Genomic DNA, 21,723 nt, shown 5'->3' with positions numbered 1-21,723 from the left:
CCTCTGCCAACTCCCTTAGCACAGGTGGATGCATCCCATTGGGACCCATGGATTTCTGTGTGCTGAGCCCACTCGACACTCCCAAACCACTCCCTTGTCAACAACGGGGGAGCTCTCCACTTCCCAGACCCTTTCTCCTCTGTACAGGGTCCAGGAATCCTGGGGGGAGTCCTTAAAGCAAAGACTGAAGCACAGAAAGCATTCAGTATCTCCGCCTTCTTGGCATCTCCCGTTACCACGACATCCCCTTGTTCAGCAAGGGACCCACATTATCCCTAGTCTTCCTTTTACTGTTTACGTACTTAAAAAACCCTTCTTATTATCCTTTATCTTTTGCAAGAAACAGACGATGCTTCAGGCCTAGAGTCACAGGTGGACGTGACGTGTCACTCAGTTTTTATTACTCATTTTTACACTGTTCCTTGCCTCTTCTGCCATCATGTGGCCAGTGAAGAGAATGAACACAGAGAAGCCCTTGGAGACGCATTGATTTACCCCTCTCAGATTTATTTCACCTTTGATGGGTAATACAGACTTCAAGATTGCTTGAAATATAGGTCTTGTTAACCTGACCACTATATAACTCATTTAGTAAAATACATCACCACTTACTCCATTTCTTACCTTTGAAAAATGTCTTAAAAACACATACAGTGGTACCCCAGTGCACGGGGAGGGAGAAGGAAGCAGTTCGTCATTTATTGGCTGAAAGGACTGAAAGAGCTGGATTATAAAAACTGATCCGATCTCATTACAGCAAACAACCAGTTCTGCAACAGATATCCACATCAGACTGCAATTGCCCAGAACTCCTGTTTCTACAAGTAAAGCTTTGCTGCTCACAAGATGCTTAGGAAGAACTTAGTCCACTTGGGAAGCGGGGAAGAGGGGGAAGGTAACACTAAAGAAAGCTCTCTCCCCTCCCCATTTTATTATTGAAGTGGCTAAATTAAGCTGAACACCTATGAGAAAATGTGTGTCTGCTACATTCACGGTGGATAATTTTCCCCCAAACGCATGACACAATCACCTTGAGGACTGTGCTGGCTTGGAGGTGGCTCAGAAGAGGAGTCTGGTTGCTGAAGACCACAGCTCTTGGCAGCCCCACACCGCTCAGCGGGAGGCAGATACCATAACCACGTTCCTCACCAAAGGCACAGGTATCGCTACAATTGTCAACACGGTTTGGTCAGTTCTCCCTTGTGCTAGCCTTGTCCTGCATGCTCCACCTCGGGGCAGCAGCGGATTTTTGGCTTGCAGCTGATAAAAACGGAGATCCCCTGCACAGAGGAAGGTAAAGCTGGTCTCAGTGACTAAGGGATGGGTTCCACATGAACCCAAGTGTTTTTCCCTCTTATTCTCAGGGAGCACAGGGAGACAAGAGCCACTCAGGAACCCTCAACAGGTTTTGAAATACTGATCAGGCTCTTTTGTCCCCTCCTGTGTCATTTAACAGAGGCTGATTTTGTCACGACCTCTCCTCACATGCTCCAGGCCTTGGCTTCACCCAGAAGTACAAGGTGGAACCACCCTGGAGCATCTGAGATGGGTTGTGCGAGAAGTGTACGTAACCACAGGGGGCTGCTACTTCAACGAGATTAATGAAGACTTTCAAAACTTCATACTCGAGTTACGCTGGCATAACTGGCATCTAGAGAAGCTATAAATCAAGTGTTTGGCAAAGAAAATAACAGAAGTAATGTATACTGGAGGCTGCTTGAGGAACCCAGTGGTTCAGCCTAGAGGAAAACTCAAGCTCCTGCCCATGCCATCCGCAGCCCTTGTGAGAACAGGACCTGACAGAAGCCAGCTCGCTCTGTGCCTGCTGCCACATGGCCCAGGTTTCACTTCCTTACGTGTCCTCTGATCAACAGCTTCCTGAGCCTTGGCTCTGAAACCCCTTTCATCTCCTGATGGCTCACTGCAGGCAGGGCGTGCTGCAGAAGACAGCACAAGGTAGCTCAGTCCACAAGAACAGAAGCTTTTAAGAGTGCCTCCTAGCACTAGGATCTATACATTCAGTATTTAGATTCAATGAGGGCAGCAGGTTTAGCACACGTGCATCTGCACTGCACTTGTACCTTAGGCATGACAGCATTTTGCTTGCACAGGAAAGCCAGGAGGGAACAGGACCAGCCCTGTTTTCAGGTCCAGTCAGAGCAGAGTGGATATCCCCAAAGATAAGGAAGAACAGAAGAATAAAACCTGAAGTCCCATCTTGGTTTTACAGCTTCCATTTTTCTAGTAATATGGGATTTACTTTTGTTCCTTACACTATGGTTTTTCAGTGTGCCAAACTCTCCAATTTATCCTCCCTACCACCACGAGTTGAAAGGCACCTCTGTGTTTATTACCTTCATACGTAGAAAAATCTGGTGAAAAAGAGTCAGCCTCATCCAGCAGCCAGTGTAAAGATGCCCTAAGACAAATTCCTCCTTCAGAAAAGATGAAAGAGTAGGCACAGTGGGAAATGTCAGTAAACACTGCAGCTGTTGAGCCTTGACTCTCAATATAAGCATGGTGCAACAGGCAGAAAGAATACCAGACAGCATTACATCACTGAGGTCAAGAAAACATTAGAAACACACCCCTCATCCAACACACCTCTCCTTCCCAACATGCAGATTTTACTACTTCCCCTTTTCCTTCTACCGTAAGCCTTTTCAGAAATACCCTAAGTACAAGAGCTTCTCTTTCCAGGCCACCCCTCAAGCAGCACGGATTGTATCAGTGCCTGTTATAAGGGTACGCAGTATGTTTAAGAGGAAAGAATTCACTGATACATGCCAACAGCCCTCAGTTTGAGTAGTGGCACTTCCATCAAAATAAGGAATTTTTTTCCCCCCTTGAGAAAAAAATTTCTCTAGAAGGTGTAAAGTCCTGACTTTACATTTTCTCTAGAAGTTGTGAAGTCCAGCCTGGGGTGAGACGAGACCCCAGGTATATCCATTCTGCTCTGCTATGCCAAACAAAAAAAACAAAACATAGAAATGACAGGAAAGGCTGAACAACAGAGAGAAACAGATTTCAGATCCTGAAGGCACTTGATTAGAGGAGCACTTCACATCAACAGGTGCCGGGAGCACTTCTCACAGCGTGCTTAACCCCGATTCACTGCAGCTGAGACAAACTGGCTGGCTGCACAGACAGCACGAGCTGACCCTGCTCGGACAAAGGCAGAACGCGGTCCCAGAAAGCTCCCATAACCTTGGGCTTCCACCTGCTCCCTCTCCCGGGCAGGCAGAGAGAACTGCTCTGAGAGGGCGGAGGTGCCTGAGGTACGTGCAACGCCTTCCTCGTGGTGACACAGCAGCACGGAGCTCTGCCTCCCCGCGGCGGGTGGCCGGCGCTAGGCCTGCAGTCCCAGCAGGCGCGCGGTGTTCAGCACGTCGTCTCTCGTCAGGTAGCAGCCACAGAGCTGGCGGTACCCCGTGAACGCTTCCCGCCCGTGCAGGACGCGCCAGTTGTCTATGAAGAGTGCCTGCAAGGGAAGAGGAGAGGTGGTCGGGATGAGGGGGAGCACCGCAGCTGAGCCAGGACCCGCTGACACCACGGGTCCTGGAGCTGGAGCTGTAACCTTCCCATTCAGCATGAAACCGTACGCAGATGGCTGATCTGATCTAGCACAGCTGTAGTACCTGAAGCCAGCAGCTCGGCTCCGCTGCTAACCACAGGTTAAAACGGGTCAGCTAGCAAAGTATTTCTGGGTCATTGCTTTGCTTTTGTGCTGCAGAGGTTGGGCAACAGCGCACCAACAACAGAAACTGGCCATCTTCAGCCTCCAACGTGTCACTTTTCCCCAGGCATCCTTGAGAACAGAGAGCTGTAGGGGCTCTTTGATGTGAGCATCTTCATTCTTTCATACCTGGGGCCCTAGGCTCACACTGAATCTAGACCCATCTAGGCCCTGTAGGAATAAAAACCCTTTCAAGCAGGCACAGCTGGTGGAAGAAGCCTCTAAGTCTGTGAATGAAGCTCTAGCCCTTCAAGCTCTTCCAAAACCGCACCCAGCATCGGCCTTTCAAACCCAGGACAGAGCTTTTCCCTTTTAGTCCCAAGACGTGCTAAGATATTTCTGGGACAGTGAGGAGAGCTCAGGTCTCCTGTGATTCGCTGGCAATGTAGGGATTCAGATATAAGCTCAGAATAGGAGTAAATTCAGCTTTCCACATTCCCTTTACTTTTCAATTAAAAGAAGATTTTCTGCTTCTGGAACAAGTCAGAGGCCAAACAGTGCATGCTTCCAAGGGTCCTCGTTCAGTGACTGAAAATACCTTCCTCCTCTCCCCTGGTCTGAGCTAACTGTATATTCTTTCACAAAAGTAGGAATATACATGCAACAGATGCCATCACTGGAATACAAGGCACCTTAAAGCAGCTGTGAAGAGGAAAATTTCAGCACAGGGTTTGCCTGAAGCATTCACCTTTGCGGCAACATCCAGAAGAGCACCCTGCCTCCCTGCCCGTACCAAACACGGGTGAGCCTCCGAGTCCTACCTTGCCTGGCTTCAGTTTGACCCACAGCTCATTTTCTGGTCTCCTGAGCTCGGCGGTGAGTGTGCGGTGAGCGGTGTACCAGCGATGCACCACATCGTAAGGCACCGTGTTGATGACTGCACGATCGTAGTTATTGTATCTGGAGGTAAAGGCGACAGAAAAAAGACTGCTTATGGGGCCCCAAGAGCAGCCAGGTGTTCCCAGAGGGAGCCTCCGAAGATCTGAAGACACAGATGAGCCAGCATTTAAGGGAGGCTGTGAGATGTGTGGGCAGGTTATGCTGCAGGACTCTGGGGAGACTACACAGCATTTGGATCAAGGGAGAGTTTGCTGCCAACTGTACCACAGGTTTTGCTGTTTCTCATGGAAGGCTGCCCCATGCAATCTTGGTGGTGGGAAAGGAAAAGTGGGAATGAAAGAAAAGCCCATCAGCAGCGAGGTATATTGAAAACTTCTTTCCCCAGTGGAAATGAAGCCCACACAACCTAGCAGCTTGCTGTCTGGTCAGCCAGAAGCTCCAAGCTATTGAGGAAAGGCCAGGCTCTAAACAGAGGCAGGCTGCTCACGTGGATAAGGGGGCACTAGTGCCAGCAACTCGCTCTAGCTGGTGCTACAGACACAGCAAAGGATGAGACTCAGTGTGTTTTTTAGCACAGAAGTGCAAAATAGCTGGATGACCTCCTGTGCTAAGCCAAGATGGAATTTCAAAAAGCAGCTCTCAAATGAAGTAACGTGAGATTGGACACTTCACATGGGGCAGGATCAGGGTCACCCCAGTGAGGCTCTAACGACCGGCAGTAGGATGGGCATTTGCTCATACCCAGATCTAACGGTGCTGCTCCTACATAACACACACAGTGGCAAAAATGTCTGAAGCCAAGCCCTTGAACTAGCCCTCAGTGGGGGCAAGGGCACGGAGCTAAAGGTAACAGGAGCTAAAAGCAAAGCTCAGCAGCGATGCCCCTCTTTGCATCAGTGGTTCTGACACTTCCTCAAAGGCAGCATTACAAAACCCAGGAGGAAACACACGGTGTTTTTGTGGTTTCACTCCCTCCATCAAGCATACATTGGTTTTCTGTCTGAATTTTCTTCTGCAAACCACTACATTTTGACAGAACCCTATCCCTGTATGCACAAGGCCTCCCTCCCTCTCACTGATCTTACCTGATCAGATAAAGTTCGTTGTTCCAGGGATAGACGTTGAGGACTGGCCCAACTCCGATCATGTGGTTGTGACAGTCGCCCACGTTCTCGACGTACTCGTGCTTCAGGGGCACCTTGCTTAGCAGCTCAAATTGATCGGGGGCTTGCCGGAGAACCTGCTCCGCCGCGTAGAAGCCGTCCACCAGCAGCGTGCGCCCGCCCGTCCCCTCGTGCTTGAGGCAGTGAAACACCTGGATGCTGCAGGGGGGAGAGGATGCAGAGCACAAGAGAAAAGACCTCAGATGTCTGTCCTGTGGAGAGAATGTGCTTCCCCAGACCCAGACAATGCATACTGATGTATCTGCCAGTTACGACAGGCTTATCTGTTGTCTCCTTCATTTCACTAACACCTGCTAAGGAATGGAGACTGCCCAGCAAGCAGCAGCTCTGCTTGATGTTTCTTCAGCTCTCATGCGTTTTGACTTCTGAGAAGAGGTCTACTGCTTACACCATCTCCCAGACGAAACTATGCGAGCTGGGAGACTTGAAGTGGTGCAGGCATGTGTTTGTACCACAAGGTCCATCTGGGCTGCAGGATGGAGAGGTTCAAAAGCACCAAACTAACTTCCCCAGAACAAGGGGGCAGCTGAAGACATGCTGGTGGTACTGCTGAGGTCTCCAGCAAGTACAAGGGGAGCTCAGGGTGACTCTCACACAAAGGTACATAAATCAGGGTCTCTCACAGGTAATCAGGAGCCCCCTGAGTTGACTTGTTAAAGACCCCTTAGGAAGCCTGGAGCAGGGGAGTCCCAAATGAGAACCCTACCTACAGGGGCACTGCCTCCCTAGCAGGAAGCTGTCCAACTCAGCTAAACAGCTTTTGCTTTTTTACTTTTCTGAAGATTCGTTCTTTCCCTTCCTTCATCCAAGCCTGTTAGACCTCGCATTCTCAGAAACAAACGCCCAGGAGCTGCCTTGAGCCACGCACTGCCAGTTTTCATGGTGTACCAACTTCACCTGTCAGAAGACAAACACAACCTTTTGGGGTTTCATCTCCTGATCTCCTTTGAGGCCTCTTAACCCAGTCTCATTGCAAATGATGTGGCACAAGCTCCCAGTTCCAGCCTCACCGGCACCTTTTCACCTTGGTTCAATGAACCCTTAAAACCACAGAAGATTTAGAATAATTTCAGTCAGTCCACAAGGATGGGAGCTCAGGATGCTCAAGCCCTTGTGGCTCTGCTCCTTGAAGGCACCTTGTCGTGCAGCTTGGGGCACTGAGAAAGTCTCTTTTGAAGGCAGGCTCTTTGCTGCCCACTGAGTGAGACAATGCCGCAGTCTTTCCCATGCCTTGAGGAGTTCCTCTCCTCTACCCTTTACAAAAAGGTAACTCGAGACTTGTCAGATTTAGCTGATTTCACCCAAAGCGGTAGGGAAAGCAGACATTCAAATGAAAAAATCTTTCTTGAAAAAAACATCACCTTTCCTCTGGAAGCAGGTCAAAGACAGTTTAAACTGTTTCTGAAGCAGTCTGAGCAGAAGGGATTTCTGGCAGATAGGGGCTCAGGAAAGCAAGAAATTCATGTTCTTCCTGCACAGCTAAGGTTTTGCAGGATTGCAAGCATTAATGGTTAGCCCTACTAGCCTGGTCCACAGTGTCACTGTTTACTGCAGCTGAGAATATACCTACCTGAAAGAAAGGGAACTTTTCCAAGTAGAAAACAAAGGTATGAAAATAGCTGATGAGCTCTGTAGTTCTCACACTGAGCAGCTTAATCAAAGCGTATCTGTAGGCTGAAGCTCTGATTACTGGTTACTTCAGCGTTTGACTTTGGGGGAGATTTGGTGAGCTCCTAAAACAAGTCAGGCAAGCAGGTAACTGCACAGGCCATGAAAGCACATGGGTTCTACAGTCAGCTGTTCACCAAAAACACAGAAGCCAACTAGATCAGTCTTGAAAGATGCGTCTGGATTTAAATTTTATTTATCTACTTCTAGCACACTAAAAACTGCATACCTTGCTTCTGAGACCTCATTGCTTCAGAGCAAAAGCTACCACCCAAAAGCTTTGGGCTAGGTTAGGCATGGGCAACCAGGGTGTCTCCTTGGCTGGCAGGATCCTTCCTGGTCTGAAGGACTGCTCTGAAACCCATAGGCAGGCAGTAGATCCCACCCCTTGGCCCTCCTCTACTTTTCCAGCTCTGCCTCACAGCCCCTTCCCATTAAGATGCTTAGCAACTTAACGGCCTCACTTGGGAAGAGCTAATCCTGCCCTAGGGCAGGAGGTGTAGACTAGATGGCTTCTCCTAGCCTTTGTAGTGCTACTTCCATATGAAGTCACAGTCCTTCCATCAGTTCTCCCCCAGGGCCATTTCATTGATTCTTTTCTTCATTGAGATGAAAGCAGACAAAAAAAGAGAATGAAGGTAGAAATTAAACCTCCTGCACTTCAGTGGGAATCATGCTCCCGGCTGCTGCCTTTCTTTCTCCAACCAGGTACAAAACTTGCAGCCCAGAGGCTATATTGGAAAAGCAGTTTGCAAAACAGCATTTGGGAAACAACTGTAGCTACAAACTTTTTTTTTTTTAAAAGCAACAGACAGGTGTGAACTTTGAAGGGCTGGAGAAGCCTGGTTTCTGACTACCTCCAGGGCTGCACCATTGCCAAAATGCAAATCCCAACCAGTTTGAAGGAGAGCAACTGCACAGGGCATACGTGAGGACAGCACGTATGTCTGGTACCACTCACGCAGCTTGGGAGGGCAGAGACATTTGCTGCAGGCTGTGCAGAGGTGAGCTGCTCCCTCCTTCCCCATAGGCTACCACTGAAGCTAACAGCCAACTCCTTCACTGCCTGCATTCTGGAGGACCTTGGAGTTTGAAGCACAGGAAAGACTACAGACTACCCCACTCCAGAGGAATCAGGCAGGATCCAGAATTACTGTGTGACTAGTACCACTAAATCCCATCAGCAGAGCTGGAAAACACTGAACTGCATCAGCGTGAATGACGCCTGCCTTCTGCGCTGTGTGTGGAGCAGCAGCAGCAGCACGTACCCGCAGGGCTCCTGGAAATAGGTCGTGTCGGTGTGCCGATCCAGAGCCAGCTTGGTGTAGGCGGTGTCTCCCCGGGAGAAGTCGGAGGTGAAGTACCACATTCTGCCATAAATGGTCTCCCTGCAAGAGAGGTGGGCAGTTATCAGAGCGCTGCAGGGGTCAGCACTGAAGTAAAACAGATCCCCTCTCTTCCTCTTGAGGTTGCTCCCCTTTATCTTACACATGGCACGTACAGAGTGAATTCAAACAGCAAATCATCCCGAGTAACAAGATTCATGCTGTCAAAGAGATGGTGCTTCTAATGCCTCCTCCTAGTATTCAATTTATTTCCTCCTTGAGAAGACCACTGGCAACAAGTCTTCTCCTCCACAAATACACAACTTCACTCTGAAGATCAGCCTGCCAAATCAAGGAAACACTGAGCAATGTTAGGAGTTACCAGAGCCCAGGTTTGTACCTTGTTGTACGGGTCTGTGCCTTTGCTTGTACCCACCCTGAGTACAACCCCCATCTCTGTTCTTCAGATACTCCGTTTTCACCCACCTCCCCCTGCAATGTGCATGGCAGGAAGGCAAGGACCCAGCAGCAACAAACAGTACTCAGGGGCTACAGGAGGAGGGTAAGAATCTAGAGAAAAACGTTGGTTGGATATTCCTCGAGACCTTTATTTCTCTTTGGAGTGGCTATTCATCAATAGAAATCCCTCCTCTCCTAAAGGACCATGGCAAGTTTAGCCGTTTGTGCAGCTTGGATAAAACTCGCTCAAACCCAGGCTTGCCATGCTGTTGTTGTGTTTTAAACACAGAAGAAAAGTTTCCCAGTATTTTTCTTTGGTGAGAGCTACAAATTGTTTTTGATCTCCCTGGCTCCCAGGGCCAGGGCTGACCTCCTAACCTTTCAAGTCATAACAGGAAATGTCTCTCCTTGCAAAGCTCAAGTCTTCCCAGACTGGCTCCTTCCCTCAGTCACTCCTCTCTGTGCACAGTCCCACTATCACAAAAGTCACCGCGTGCTCCTGAGGCAGCTCTGTAACCTACTGACTCCAGGCCTCCCCCCAAAAAGAGGCCAGATCCCACAGTGCTGTACCGCATCTCTGTTCACGGGGACTGCCCAGGGACTGCAGATGACCTGGACCCTTCATCTGCAAACCAGGCCACGCTGCACAACGCGTAGGATATGAGGGCAGCACCTTTCCAAAGAAAAAGGAAGCAACAGCCTCCCATTCATGGCTCCTCTACAAAGCTGCCCGTGGCCTTCCTGGGGCAGCCCCCGTTACCTGATTAAGCTGATCCTTTCTGCTAAGATTTGCGTGTCCTCTTTGGTGGGGGTGACGTTCTCAACAAAAGCGATCCCATACAACAGGAAGTTTTGCAGGAACTCCTTCAGCCCCTCGTCTGTCTCCAGGAAGCTCCGGCAGTCGACGGACGGGACCTGGGCCTGGCGGTAGATTTCGGCGTTCCAGAGGATCCGCGGGTGCATGACCCGCTGCTTCTGCCCCTCGTAGCTGTTCTTCACCAGCCACTCCAGCCCGTACCGCGTAACGTGCCCGTCCGGCCCTGTGGCAAACGAGCAGGGTCACGGTCACTGCAATCGCACTGAACAGACCGAGAGAGATCACAGCCACTGCAACCATCAGTCTAGGACAATCCCCTAATTTTGCCTAATGACAGACTCTTTAGAACCTTGCTGAAAGCTTAAAGTATTACCTGGTTCAGGCCGCAAGTCCTACAAGTATTGTCAACAACCCCAAATCCAGGCCTAAGCGTTTCTACTTCAGCGGTTTTGTTTTCTAGTGACAGGACACTGAAGAAGCACTGATGACAGCCCCATAAATGAGGGTACCATAAACGAAAATTCTTTGTTCTGCTGCGATTTAAGCAGCCGGGAAGCAGAGGAGAAAGGACACAAGATGTGAATTCTAATCAGAGACACCAGTTCAAATAGGACAGAGCAAGGATAAGATAGTCAACCATTTCTTGACTGATCTCTTCACTATCTGCACGGCTCCCACGTTCAAACAAACCAATAAACTACCCAGACACTGGAGATGCACTCAAGAGGGGAGGGAGAAAGTAAGGGGGAGAAGAAAACCAAACATAAATAAGGCTGAGTTGTGTTTACAGCAACAGCCCTGCTCAGAAGAGCAGTGTTTAAGATGTGCTTAGAGCTACATCTCCTCCCAAAACAGCTCCTGATTTAGAGATAAGGTTTGCTAGGAGAGGGCAGCCTTCAGAGCAGGATCTATCCACCAGCCTCCTTCCAAACAGGGCTGGTGGGTCCATGAAAGATGAGTGTTTTGATACTCACACGTGAGGAAGAGCGTGGTCTCATCCACTCGGACGGCCTTGGGCTTGATTCCCAGGTCCACGCTAGCCGTGTCCAAGCTGCGCTGGTTCGTCTTGGCGTTGTAGCAGGAAGCTGAGCGGCAGTGGTCCCGCAGCCAGACGAAATCGAAGCGCATCAGCGTGTTTGCATACCTGAGCTCTGCAAAGAGACGGGTACAGAAGACGCACCGGTGTGAACAGTGAGAGAAATACAACAGGAAAACCCCACAAGTTATGATCCCACTTCCAGGGGACACCAAGGCTGTTAGACTTGCACCTCTCGGTGCAAGTGAAGCTAGCTTCTCACTTGAAGACCATCCACAGGCAGCCTCATCCTGCAACAGGGAGAAGGAGCATGGCTAACACACACACTGCTCATTTATTTATGTCTATCTTCTCTCTTCAAGAAGTAAATTTGGATCTGCCCAGCAGCTGCTGCACACAACAAGGTTCCCTCTCTCCCTCCCATGTAGGAGCAGACCCCAACACACCAATACAGATCGGAATCAACCAACTAATCACATCGACATGCAAACCAAACACGAGACAACACCATGACCTCCGTTTATCATTACTACGAAGCCTCACCTTCTTGTTCCCTCCTGGGACAGCCCAAAGGCCTTCAGAGAGGGGTCAGAGCCAGGATGGGCAACAGGAGAGCCCCTCCTGCTCTACTGCTGCTCACCTTTGAGATCTAAGTATCCGAGGGATGAAACAACAACATCCTTTTTCAGGGGGCCACTATGCTCGATAAAACACTCAGCAATCCCCTTTAGAGAGATGCTCACAAGGGATTCCACAGTACCAGGCCTTCTAACCAGCCTCAGCAGACATCACCAGGCTGATGCTGGGTATCTGAAGGTACCAAACAAAGCAGACCATGGAGAAACGTGCTTTGGTTGCTAAGTTTTCTCAAAAAAAACAGAGGACAAAGCAGCATTAGACTGAATTTGTAACTGGCTTGCTTTCAGCAAGGAAGGTGTGCCTTAACTTTTCCTTAAGCTGTCTCGCAGTGAGGGATGACTGGCATCAAAAAGCCTTCTGTGCTCGTGCCATCCAGCCACACTAAAAGGCTGCTTACAAACCTGCTCTAACTACTGTGTTTCAACATGTTGTTTTAAGCAAAATCTGCAAGCGGGGGCAAGGCAGAGAGCTGGGGACACACTGAGCCAGCCACCCCAGCTGCAAGTCAGAGCCCCAAACATCACACAGTGAACAACTGATGGACGGGGCAAGGTTCAGATGCAGTCAGAGTTCAGGATTTCTCAGTTAGCATCGCTTCATTTCTCATAAGGGACTTATGAGAGGCCAGGAAAACCTCGCTCCTCTCCCCAGTAAGCTCAGAAACAGGCCCAAAACCACACACCTACCCAGGTGATCGCCGTGCAGCTGCCAGGCACAGCTCAGGGACTCCGGGGCTGTGTGGTGGCAGCGAGCTGCAGCAGTGGGGACGGTCCTTGTGCTGTGGGGCAGCCCCAGTGAGCCGTGCCCAGCACGTCGGCTCTGCCAGCATGGCAGGCCCAGCAGGCACGCCAGCCTCCGGCACCACATCCTGAGGACGAGAAGGAGAACAAGGTGAGACAGCTGTGCTGCTGTTACTGGTGGAATCACAGAGCCTACACGGTGATCTCTGCAAGATTTTGGTTAGCAGCAGCGGGTACTTCTGTAGAAAACACCAACACGCAGAAGGGCCACGAAGCTGGCAAGGGAAAACGGGCTGCCCTTAAAAACTGGGCGTAATGGCAGCAGCAAGGAATTAATCATCAGGGGAGTGATGACTTCTGTAAAACAAGCTAATCCAATCCAAGCACACCAGGTGGAAACGGAGGAGAGAGCGGGGAATCTGGCTTGTTTTGTGACCACCATAATCCCCAGCAGAAAAATAGTCCTGAGAAGTAAATGAGATCTCAGGATTTATCACTTCCAGAAGAGACAGCTGTGGTGTTCAATGCTCTTTACAAAACACTGGCAAAACCTCACCTGCTGCAAGTCTTTCCCCCTCTTTGGCCTCCCCAATACGAATTTCCCCTTCCTGGACAGAGCTGACCAGGGAAGCAGAGAAGATCAACCTTGGTTACAGAAGCAAGATCTAGAGGAATCCAGTAATTAGGGCAGTTCTAGAAAAAGTATGCAAAACAATGAGGAGGAGGAGGAGAAACATCTCTCTTTCTGCCAAAGGGCACAGCCAGAATGGAAGAGTAACCAGCCACAGTTAACTTTTGACCAGAGATGAGAAGGTGACTTCCCACAGGCTGGTTTGTAACGCTTCAATGCGATCAAAGGCAGAAACCCTGCAAGTTTTAAGATGTGAAACCACACTAAATGCTCTGTCACGTGTTCATTAAGTTACAGAGGACAGGTCTAAACCCAGCAGGATTTCAACAACGCTTTGATCTGGAGCACGTAGGAATTCAGTATCGCTGGACAGCACACAGGCACAGGAAGAATTTCTTATCCCAGTTTTCTGACTGCCCTTCACTTTCTATCTGGAGAGCACAGACTGGTGCCTCAGCTGCCCGACCTGCTTCTCCCCTTCATAGCTGACTTACTACAGAGATCTCAAAAGTTAGTAAGAACGTAGTGGGAACAGTAAAATCGGTACAGACGTGGCACACTCATGGAAAACAATTTGCTGTTTCAATTTGCTGAAACAATTTTGAAGAGACTGAGAACTCTAGGAAAAAAAAAGCAGAAATCAAGATAATGCAGTTTGAGAGTAAGATGCAAACCACTGTGTTCTGCAAGGTGCTCAGCCACAATCGGCACGAGCCACCAACAGCTTGAGAGCTGCAGAAAGAAGGTTCTGATTCCTGGGGCTGCTGAAGTGCAATATTCCCACCTAAGCAGACTGCTGAGAACCAAGCCACAGGTTACCACTCACAAAGCTCAAGACCATGCTTTCTGAAAGAAAAACACGAGGGCAGACTCGCTCCTTTTCACCTTTTGGATCTCAAGAATACCCGCTAACTCAGAGGGGATAAAAAGAAGCAGGCGTGTGCAAATAAGCTTCCTATCTCCTCACACAGCACCGCGCAGGACACAAAGCTGATAGGAAAAGCACATCTATAAATCCATTTAGAAAGTGGCCTCTGCCTGGGGCAGCTCCAGCCGTAGTTATCTTTCTGCACATGTTCTTTTTATCTCTGTCTTCTTCCAGTATCAAAACTTACCAGAGGATAAACACAGGTAATGGTAAGTGACCCAGATATTTAATCTAATCAATGAGACCTCTCGCTCCTCTGCTGGTCTTGCTGGAAGCAGACACCACAAACAGCTCAGAGAAGCCATAAATTAAATCTTTCCAAAAGACACTAAAAGTAACAGGAGCTGAAGACACACACACACAAATCTACGTGATTAGAGAGAATTTCCATTTTGTCTTTGAGCTTGTTTAACTGAAGCTAACAGCTCTCTCCTGGCTGAGATCAGTTATGTGAACAGCTCACTCTTTCTCCCACTCCTCCTGTTCACCTCATGTCTACCCTTCTGATCTTTCTGTTGTCCACATCACACACACCTCACCTGGACACCACTGAAATGCACCAGCTGCGAGGTTTCAAGACCAAATTTCCCTTGAAATCCATAAAGAACACTCAGAAGGAAGGAGACAGCAATCTATGTAAAGGCAAACTGACTTTCAGAAGGGTGAGATCTTCAGTTTCCAACTCTGCCCCTCTGTCAGAGCAAGACGAGGTCCTGTGCAGACACTGTACAGAGCGTCTTGCTTGCCTGATCTCATCCAAGAGCCCACCACCTGGTGAATGAATAGAGGTGACAGGCTGAGCAGGAAGCACAGAGATGCAGGAAAGGCAGAAAACTCGAATATATTGTGCTTTGAAGAACACTGTGAGGCTCCTGAGAGCGTGAAGACAAGAGACATGCTGTGAGAGGAGGAAGGAAGAGCCTCACAAGGGGCTTGTTTGTCCAGGAGACTTTCCTCCCGGTCCCTCAGTGGTCTGCTCACTGCCAATGCAAGAAGCAATCGGAGTAACCAATCGTGCTGCTTAAAGCTCTTGGAGAAAAAAAAGCCACAATTCCCATTCTGAGAAATAAAAACATACCAAGTTGAACAAAATTAGTAACCAAGTATTTTCCATCTATCTATCTATATATATGGAAGGAGGAACAACTCTACTCTGTGGACTTCATCCAGCCTTTAGCAAAAACTTCCCAGAGCATCGTGAGAGCGCCCTGCTGGTGTTCAGCAAGCTGCTCTGCTGCTGGAGCTGTGAACGGACCTGTTCCATCACTCCGTGACAGCATGCCCAGCCTGTTTTTCAAGCTTATTTGGCATCTGAAAAAAAAAAAAAAATCTATTTTCCATCAAGCATTTCAAAAGGTCCAGTCTCTCAGTCTAAAGCAAAGCTTTCTGGTCTATAAGAAACGCACAGATTTCAATAGCAAAAAAAAAAAAACCCTTACTCACTTGGCTGGGTTTTTAATCTTTTGTTTCTAGAAGCTTTGGAGGAGGCACCCAAACACCACACAGTGCCAATGCCTGAGCGATGGCAGCCTTCAAAAAGAGGATACCGACAAGAGGGGGGCTGCTGCCCCAGAACCAGCCTAGGGACACGACCTAACCTAAGAGATGAACCCCTGCGGTGGGTCAAGTCCCCTGGAACAGGAGTCTCGCACACACAGACGCTTCTTTGTCAGCAGAGCTTACGGTTTAACAGCCCAGGCTGGCCCAGCTTACCTATTAATTACAAAAGAAACAAAAGGCAGAGCGGCTGTCCCCTGCTGAGAAAGGCCTGCGCTGCTGTGGCAGACAGCTCTATTAGATCTCAGCTGTCAGGTATCAGATTCCCCTTCCAGCCCTTCCCAGCAACAGAAAATTTTCAATTAAATTAAGCAGCCTAATGAAGACATCACAGACACTGCCAGCTTCGCAGCTCCTTCATTTTCCTAGAAGTTAAAAAAAAAAAAAAAAAATCAATTACCCGCTCCCCCCAGGTTCGGCACCAACCGCCAGACTCCAGACCCCTTCCTCACTGCACCACCTTCACCTACCTCGAAGGCAAAGCCTCCCAACTGGACTCTAAAAAGCTCTTCTGCAGCATGGGCAGCCAGCCCCAGCGGCGTGACCCCAATAGGGACGCACGTTTACTGGGGTGAACTGCTATTAAATCACCCCCTTTAACCTTCTGTGTGCCCTAAGAGGTGCCAAGCAGCGTTCCCAGGCAGGGAGAAGATGCAACTGGGGAGGGAAAGGGTTTAAAGGAGCTGTGGTGTGAGGCACAGCCAGCTGCCAGCATCCTTACCTGGGCCTGGGGGAGCTACAGGAGGGCGCAGAGCCGGGGCCCGGTGTCCGAGGGGCCGTGGGGGCCGTGCCGGGGGGTGTCCCCGGGGGGCATCGCTCCTCCGCTGCGGGGCTGGGCCTGCTGCCTTGCTGGGGGGACAGAAAGGAGGAAATTAAACCAAAAGCGCCATGCCCGAATCACACCAAAAAAACCCCAAGAAATGTCGGAGTTGAGCCAAAGCACCCGGCTGAAATCGCACCAAAAATATAAGTAAATATTGAAATGAAAGCAAAGCACGCTGCCGAAATTACACCGAAAGCCTGCTGGAATTAAACCCAACAGACCTACAGAAATTAAACAAAACAAAAAAAAAGAAACCCTACTGAAATTAAACCCAAACCCGGCTAAAATTAAACCAAAACGCCCTGCTGAAATTAAACCTTAACCCGGCTAGAGTTATACCAAAAATACCTACTGGAATTAAGCCGAAGCACCCTGCAGATATTAAAACAAAAAGCCGGCCGAAATTAAACCCCAAACCCTGCTGAAATTAAACCAAAACGCCCTGCTGCAGTCAAACCTAAAACTTGCTGAAATCACCCCAAAAACCCTCCTGAAATTGAACCAAAACAGCTTGCCGAAATGAAACCACGACACCCCGCTGAAAACAAACGCAAACCCTGCCTAAACCAAACCCCAAAACACCCTCCCGAAGCCAAACCCAAACCCTGCTGAAATTACCCCAAAACTCCCCCGCCGAAATCAACCCCAAACCCTGCGAAATCAACCCCAAACCTTGCCGGAATCACACCGAACCCCCCCCGCCGGAACCAACCCCAAACCCTGTCGGAACCACACCGCAGCACCGGAGCGGAGCGAGCCCCAAATCCCGCAGAAATTCCCCCAAAACGCCCCCGCCCCGCACCCGCCGCCAGGCGCCGCCCCCCGCTGCCCAGGCGGGGCCACAGAGAAGGGTGGAGGCCGCGGCTAGAGCGCCGCCCACCATAGAGACGTGGGAGGTCTTAGAGCGCCGTCATAGAGACGGGCGGACGGCTATAGAGAGGGCATAGAGCTGGCGGAAGAAGGGCAGGGCGCCCACAGAGACCATAGAGAGGAGCGAGGAGGCGGGCAGCGCATGCGCACAGCGCCGGCTCGCGGCCGCCATCTTATGGGGAGCCCGGGCGGTGCGGGAGGGGCTGTGCGCGGCGTTTTGGGGCGAAACCTCGAGGTTTTGGGCAAAGGAGCCCCCGGGGCTGCGCGTGGAGCTATCATAGACATAGGGGTGCCAGGGAGAGGAGCAGGGGGGCTCGCTTCATGGCGTTAGAAAATAGATGGTGCTGAGTGTCTTTGCTTGCTGCTGTGCAAATGAACCGAAACGAGGAGTCTCGGGGCCCCTCACAGAGGACGTTTCCTGACAAAACCGGGGAACCGGTCTCAAAACAGCAGCTGAGACCGACCCTGTGGTTTGGGCAAGAGCCGAGGAGCAGCTGGGGGGGTCAGCTGGTGGTGATGACGAGGAGTTATCGGCCTTCGTCCCCACGACCCCCCGAAGACCACCACCAGGAGAGGAGACAGTGCGCAAGTGCAGACAGGAGGAGCTCATGGAAATGACTCCTTGGAGCTCATTTTAATACGGAGCGGGGACAGGTTATGCGTGCGTATAGACGCGTTGTGGAACTTCGTGCACGTGTAACTTTGTGCTGCACAGAACCCAGGTGAGTTGCTGCGTTAGGGCACACATGCCTTTGGGAGCTATCCTGCATGTACCTGGCGCTGAAATAAACCAAATACCTACTTTATAACTCTGCTTTGAGTCGTGTAGTTCTTCCACGAAGCACAAGTACAGGTGTGGTTCTGTAACCCCTCACATACAGGTATTACAGACGTGGTGGTGCTGTAACCCATCACAGACACACGGAGGTGTAGGCAGGAGGTGGTCCTCCCCCTGCTCACCCCATCAGCAATTATTTATCCCCCTAATCCTCTTCCTGCAGGTGCTCTGGGATGCTCAGCCAGGGTGTCCAGGACATCTCTGAGCTGGGGACAACCTGCGGTGGCAGCGGTGCTGATGGCAGAACCTCCCCTGTGCCAGCAAGCCCTGCTGTAAAGGATTGCGTCCTGAAGGTGCTGATCCCAGGTGTTGCTCTGCCATGATTTCCGTGTGTGGTTTCCCCAAAAAATTCACGCCTCCCCAGTCCTCGATGTCCCCGTGCTGCCACTGAGCGGGCGCGTGTCGCCACAGCTCTTGTTTTCCAAGCGCGGCTGTTCAGGAAAGGGGTGGGGGAGGCGCCTGGAACAGGCAGAGGAGCTGGCGGGGATCCGCTGCTTCCCAAAAGCTTGGTGCAGCTCCCAGAGGAGATAAACAAGTTAGTCACTCGGTGAGCTCACGGCACAGGCATCTCGGCCTCCATGAGAATTTGTCGCCGGCCCTTCCTGGGCTGCCGTGTGCCCGGAGGAGGGGGAGAGGTCGGGGATTCGGGTGGTGGCCGCACTCAGGATCGGGATCTCACAGGGGAGTTTCTTTCCTAAAGGAATGAGCACGATCTGGGGCTCACCAGGCTTCGTGGTCCCACCTGAGGACATTCCCCGGGCGCGGAGGGTCTCGGGTGCTGGGGAAAAAAAAAAAAAAACACCGTGGAGCTTTCTGGGGATTTCCCAACCAGAGTCGGGAGCTGGGAATTTTCTCTCCCTCTCTGCTCCTCCTGGGGTCACGAGCGGGTTTTAAAAAAAGCAGCAGCCCACACAATGCTCTTCCCTTCCCCGGCTGGGTGCTGCTGACGAGATAACGTATCCGGCCCCGAGGGGACAGAATTAGCCCTGCGCATGGGAAAGGCCCTGCCAGCGCCGGGGTCAGCAGCGCGTTGCTGCCCCGCATCCTACAGATGTGTCCTCCGCTGGGCTCGCTTGCTCCCCTCGGGTGGCTTCGTGCTCGCGGGGTTTCTCAGGGGTCAGGGTGCCGGTGCCGATGCCGAGCGGTGTTTTCCTCAGGGTGCAGGACGTGGGGAGGGTTTGTCGCTGCGCGTGGCCTGGCACCGGTGAAATCTGGGGGATGCTTCCGCAGGTCAGCACAGGGAATTCGCGGGTTTGCAGGAAACGCGGCAGTTTCCACGTGAGCTGCAGGAACAAAGGGTGGCTGAGCAGATAGGGGATGTTCCTGGAAGTGGCTTTGAGGACAAAAATACTGAAAAAATGCCACGGTGGGTGTAGGAACTGGTTAATTCTGATGCACAGCCGCCCAGCCTGAATGTCACCGTCCTGCCCAGGTCAACCCAGTAGCACTAAAAGAGTTCAGATCAATGTGGTGCAGCCCAGCCCACCTCAACCCAACCCCAAATGAGTGACCCAACGCAGCCCAATGACCCAACACAATCCAAATTGAATGACCCAACACAACCCAAAATGAATGACCCAACCCAACCCAACCCAACCCAACCCAACACAGCTCAACCCAACTCAACCCAACCCAACCCAACCCAACCCAACCCAACCCAACAAAAAGCACCACAGCACAGCAAGGTCCAGGGAAGCCCAGAGGACCTTATAGAAAGGTTGAGGAGAGCCAGGTCCGTGGGCTGTTGCCGCAAAACCTCAGTGAGACCAAACCAGCCTCTACCCACCAGGACTTCCCTTCCGAGCCGTCTGGGAGCGGGGGGACAGTGGGCTGTGCTCGGGGTGCAGGAGTCCTTGTGGTGGACCTTGTGGTGCCTGCGGGGGCCGTCTGCCCCCCAGTCCATCCTGGCTTCTCCCCCAGGCCAAGCTCCCACTCCCCAAGAACACACCACATCCCGACAGAAAACCCAAACGCTTATTTATTCGACATGATCCTCATTTTTATCCCATTTATTTATTTATTTAAAGTCAATTTCATTCCCTCCCCCACCCGTTTTTTTTTTCTTTTTTTTTTTTCTTTTTTTTTTTGGGGGGGGGAGGGTTTATTCGCGGGAGGGAAGGAAGGAAGGAAGGAAGCCCAGGCTCGGCTGTTTGTTTGTTCTCCCCTGGCCGATGTTCCCTTGGTCGTGCTCCAGCGGCCGATCAACTGGCAAGGGAGTGCAGAGCACGGCGGGGCCTGGGAAAGGCCGGGACCCCGCTTCCCCTGCCCCGACGTCACGGTCGCTCCCCGATGAGCTCGGCCCGGGGCTGCCAGCTGCCTTTGCTCCCTCGGCTCCTCTGCGCTCCTTGTCACCACGGTCCCGTGGTGGGGGACCGGGGCCGGGCCTCGAGGATGCAGCTGGGGTGCCCGGGGCTGGCGGGGATGGAGCGGGAAGTGCTGGGACCCCACAAGTGCTCCTGGGGCCTTTTTTGGGGTGATGTCTGTGAGGACAGCATTTCCCCACTGTCCCAGACTTGCCTCTGAGCCCTGTGGTACAGCAGGGCCCCATGCTTCATCCCGATTTGGGACTGCGATGGGGAGAACCCCCAAGGGATCGAGCACCGAGGTACCCAGAGCCCGATGTGTGGGTTATCTCTTCCTGGTGTCCTTGTGCAGGAGAAAAGAGGGACTCGAACCTTCTCCCAGCAAAGCCAACCTCCCAAACCTCCCCATGGTCCCCAGCAGCCACCCCAAGCCCCGCGACCTCCTGCAGCGATGGGCACCGGGGTCTTTCTGGGGGTGCTCGGCCATGCCCTGGGGGTCCTCTACACCTCCCATAGCAGGGGAGCGGGATGGATCCTTCCCGGATGGCTGCAGGCCAAAAATAAGTGATCACACCCGGCAGAAGGGGTAAACTGAGTCAGGAGGCAAAATGTTTTTAAGACATGGGGCAGAATTTCGGTGCCCCTCTGCTTTGAGGGAGGAAGGCAGGGAGGTGAGAGAAGGTCAGCAAAGTTTTTGCCTGGCCCAAAAGCGCTTAGGCAGGAGGGTTCGAGCCTCCAGATAACCACTGTTATTTAATTTATTTTTTCTAAATTAAAAAAAAAAAAAAAAGAAAAAAGGAAGGAAGTTAATAAATAATGTAAAGTGGAGAATGCATTAATGAAAGAGAGAGCGAGGGAGAGAGAGGAAAAGAGAGGAAGGGACAGGGCAGAGTGAGAGCGCGGGAGGAGGGAGAGATATTCCTGCCTGTATCGATTGGATATGATTACATTAGACCTATCAAATATTCATACTACATTCCACAAGAGGTCATTGTGTGTGTTTTTCCAATTTAGCTCTGCCTTGGCGCAGGGAGCAGGCTCCGGGTGGGAAAAGGGCTGCGCCGACGTCTCCAGCCCCGCGGCCCCGGGGCTGCACCCGCCGAGGTGGCAGCAAAGCCCCTGGGGTGTCACCGATGTCCCGGGGTGGTGGCGGGGGATTTGGGGTGGTGTTTGGTGAGGGGGATGCTGAAGGGGGTGCTGAGCCCGTTGATGGTGCGGAACAAAGCCCAGGAGGGCTGTGGGCTCTTGTGCCCATCTCCTGGTGCCCCAACTCCTCCTACGAGCATCCACACAGCCCTCCTTGCCTGGCCTGTCCCTCACTGTGGGGTT

General features: G+C 51.3%; 1 protein-coding gene across 7 annotated transcripts; it reads right to left on the bottom strand.

Annotated features, from left to right (window-relative positions):
* Positions 1-486: 486 nt before the first annotated feature.
* Positions 487-17,222, bottom strand: TMLHE (trimethyllysine hydroxylase, epsilon). Of its 7 annotated transcripts, none has more exons than XM_084294099.1 (9): positions 17,186-17,222; positions 16,282-16,409; positions 12,391-12,572; positions 11,004-11,180; positions 9,973-10,252; positions 8,697-8,816; positions 5,662-5,898; positions 4,498-4,636; positions 487-3,481 (listed from the first exon to the last, which is right to left on the bottom strand). In XM_084294099.1, exons 3-9 carry the CDS (start codon positions 12,569-12,571, stop codon positions 3,350-3,352), a joined length of 1,266 nt encoding a protein of 421 aa, XP_084150225.1. In that variant the 5' UTR covers position 12,572; positions 16,282-16,409; positions 17,186-17,222; the 3' UTR covers positions 487-3,349. The 7 variants fall into 7 exon arrangements, with proteins under 7 accessions (XP_084150225.1, XP_084150228.1, XP_084150227.1 ...); XM_084294102.1 differs by having other exon boundaries at positions 16,282-16,405; positions 17,186-17,205; XM_084294101.1 differs by lacking the exon at positions 17,186-17,222 and adding an exon at positions 17,119-17,177.
* Positions 17,223-21,723: the final 4,501 nt, after the last annotated feature.

Source organism: Netta rufina (genome assembly GCF_964035555.1).
Source record: "Netta rufina genome assembly, chromosome: 12".
Taxonomy (NCBI): Eukaryota; Metazoa; Chordata; class Aves; order Anseriformes; family Anatidae; genus Netta; species Netta rufina.
This window is presented reverse-complemented; position numbering and strand designations above follow the sequence as displayed.

Bases quoted from the DNA above. Each gene is read 5' to 3' on its own strand.
- TMLHE (XM_084294099.1), bottom strand. From the start codon at position 12,571: ATGTGGTGCCGGAGGCTGGCGTGCCTGCTGGGCCTGCCATGCTGGCAG. The intron at 8,817-9,972 runs GTAACGGGGGCT...CCTCTCTTGCAG, and splicing joins GAAAGGATCAGCTTAATCAG to GGAGACCATTTATGGCAGAA. The intron at 4,637-5,661 runs GTAAGATCAGTG...CTTTACCTCCAG, and splicing joins AACGAACTTTATCTGATCAG to ATACAATAACTACGATCGTG.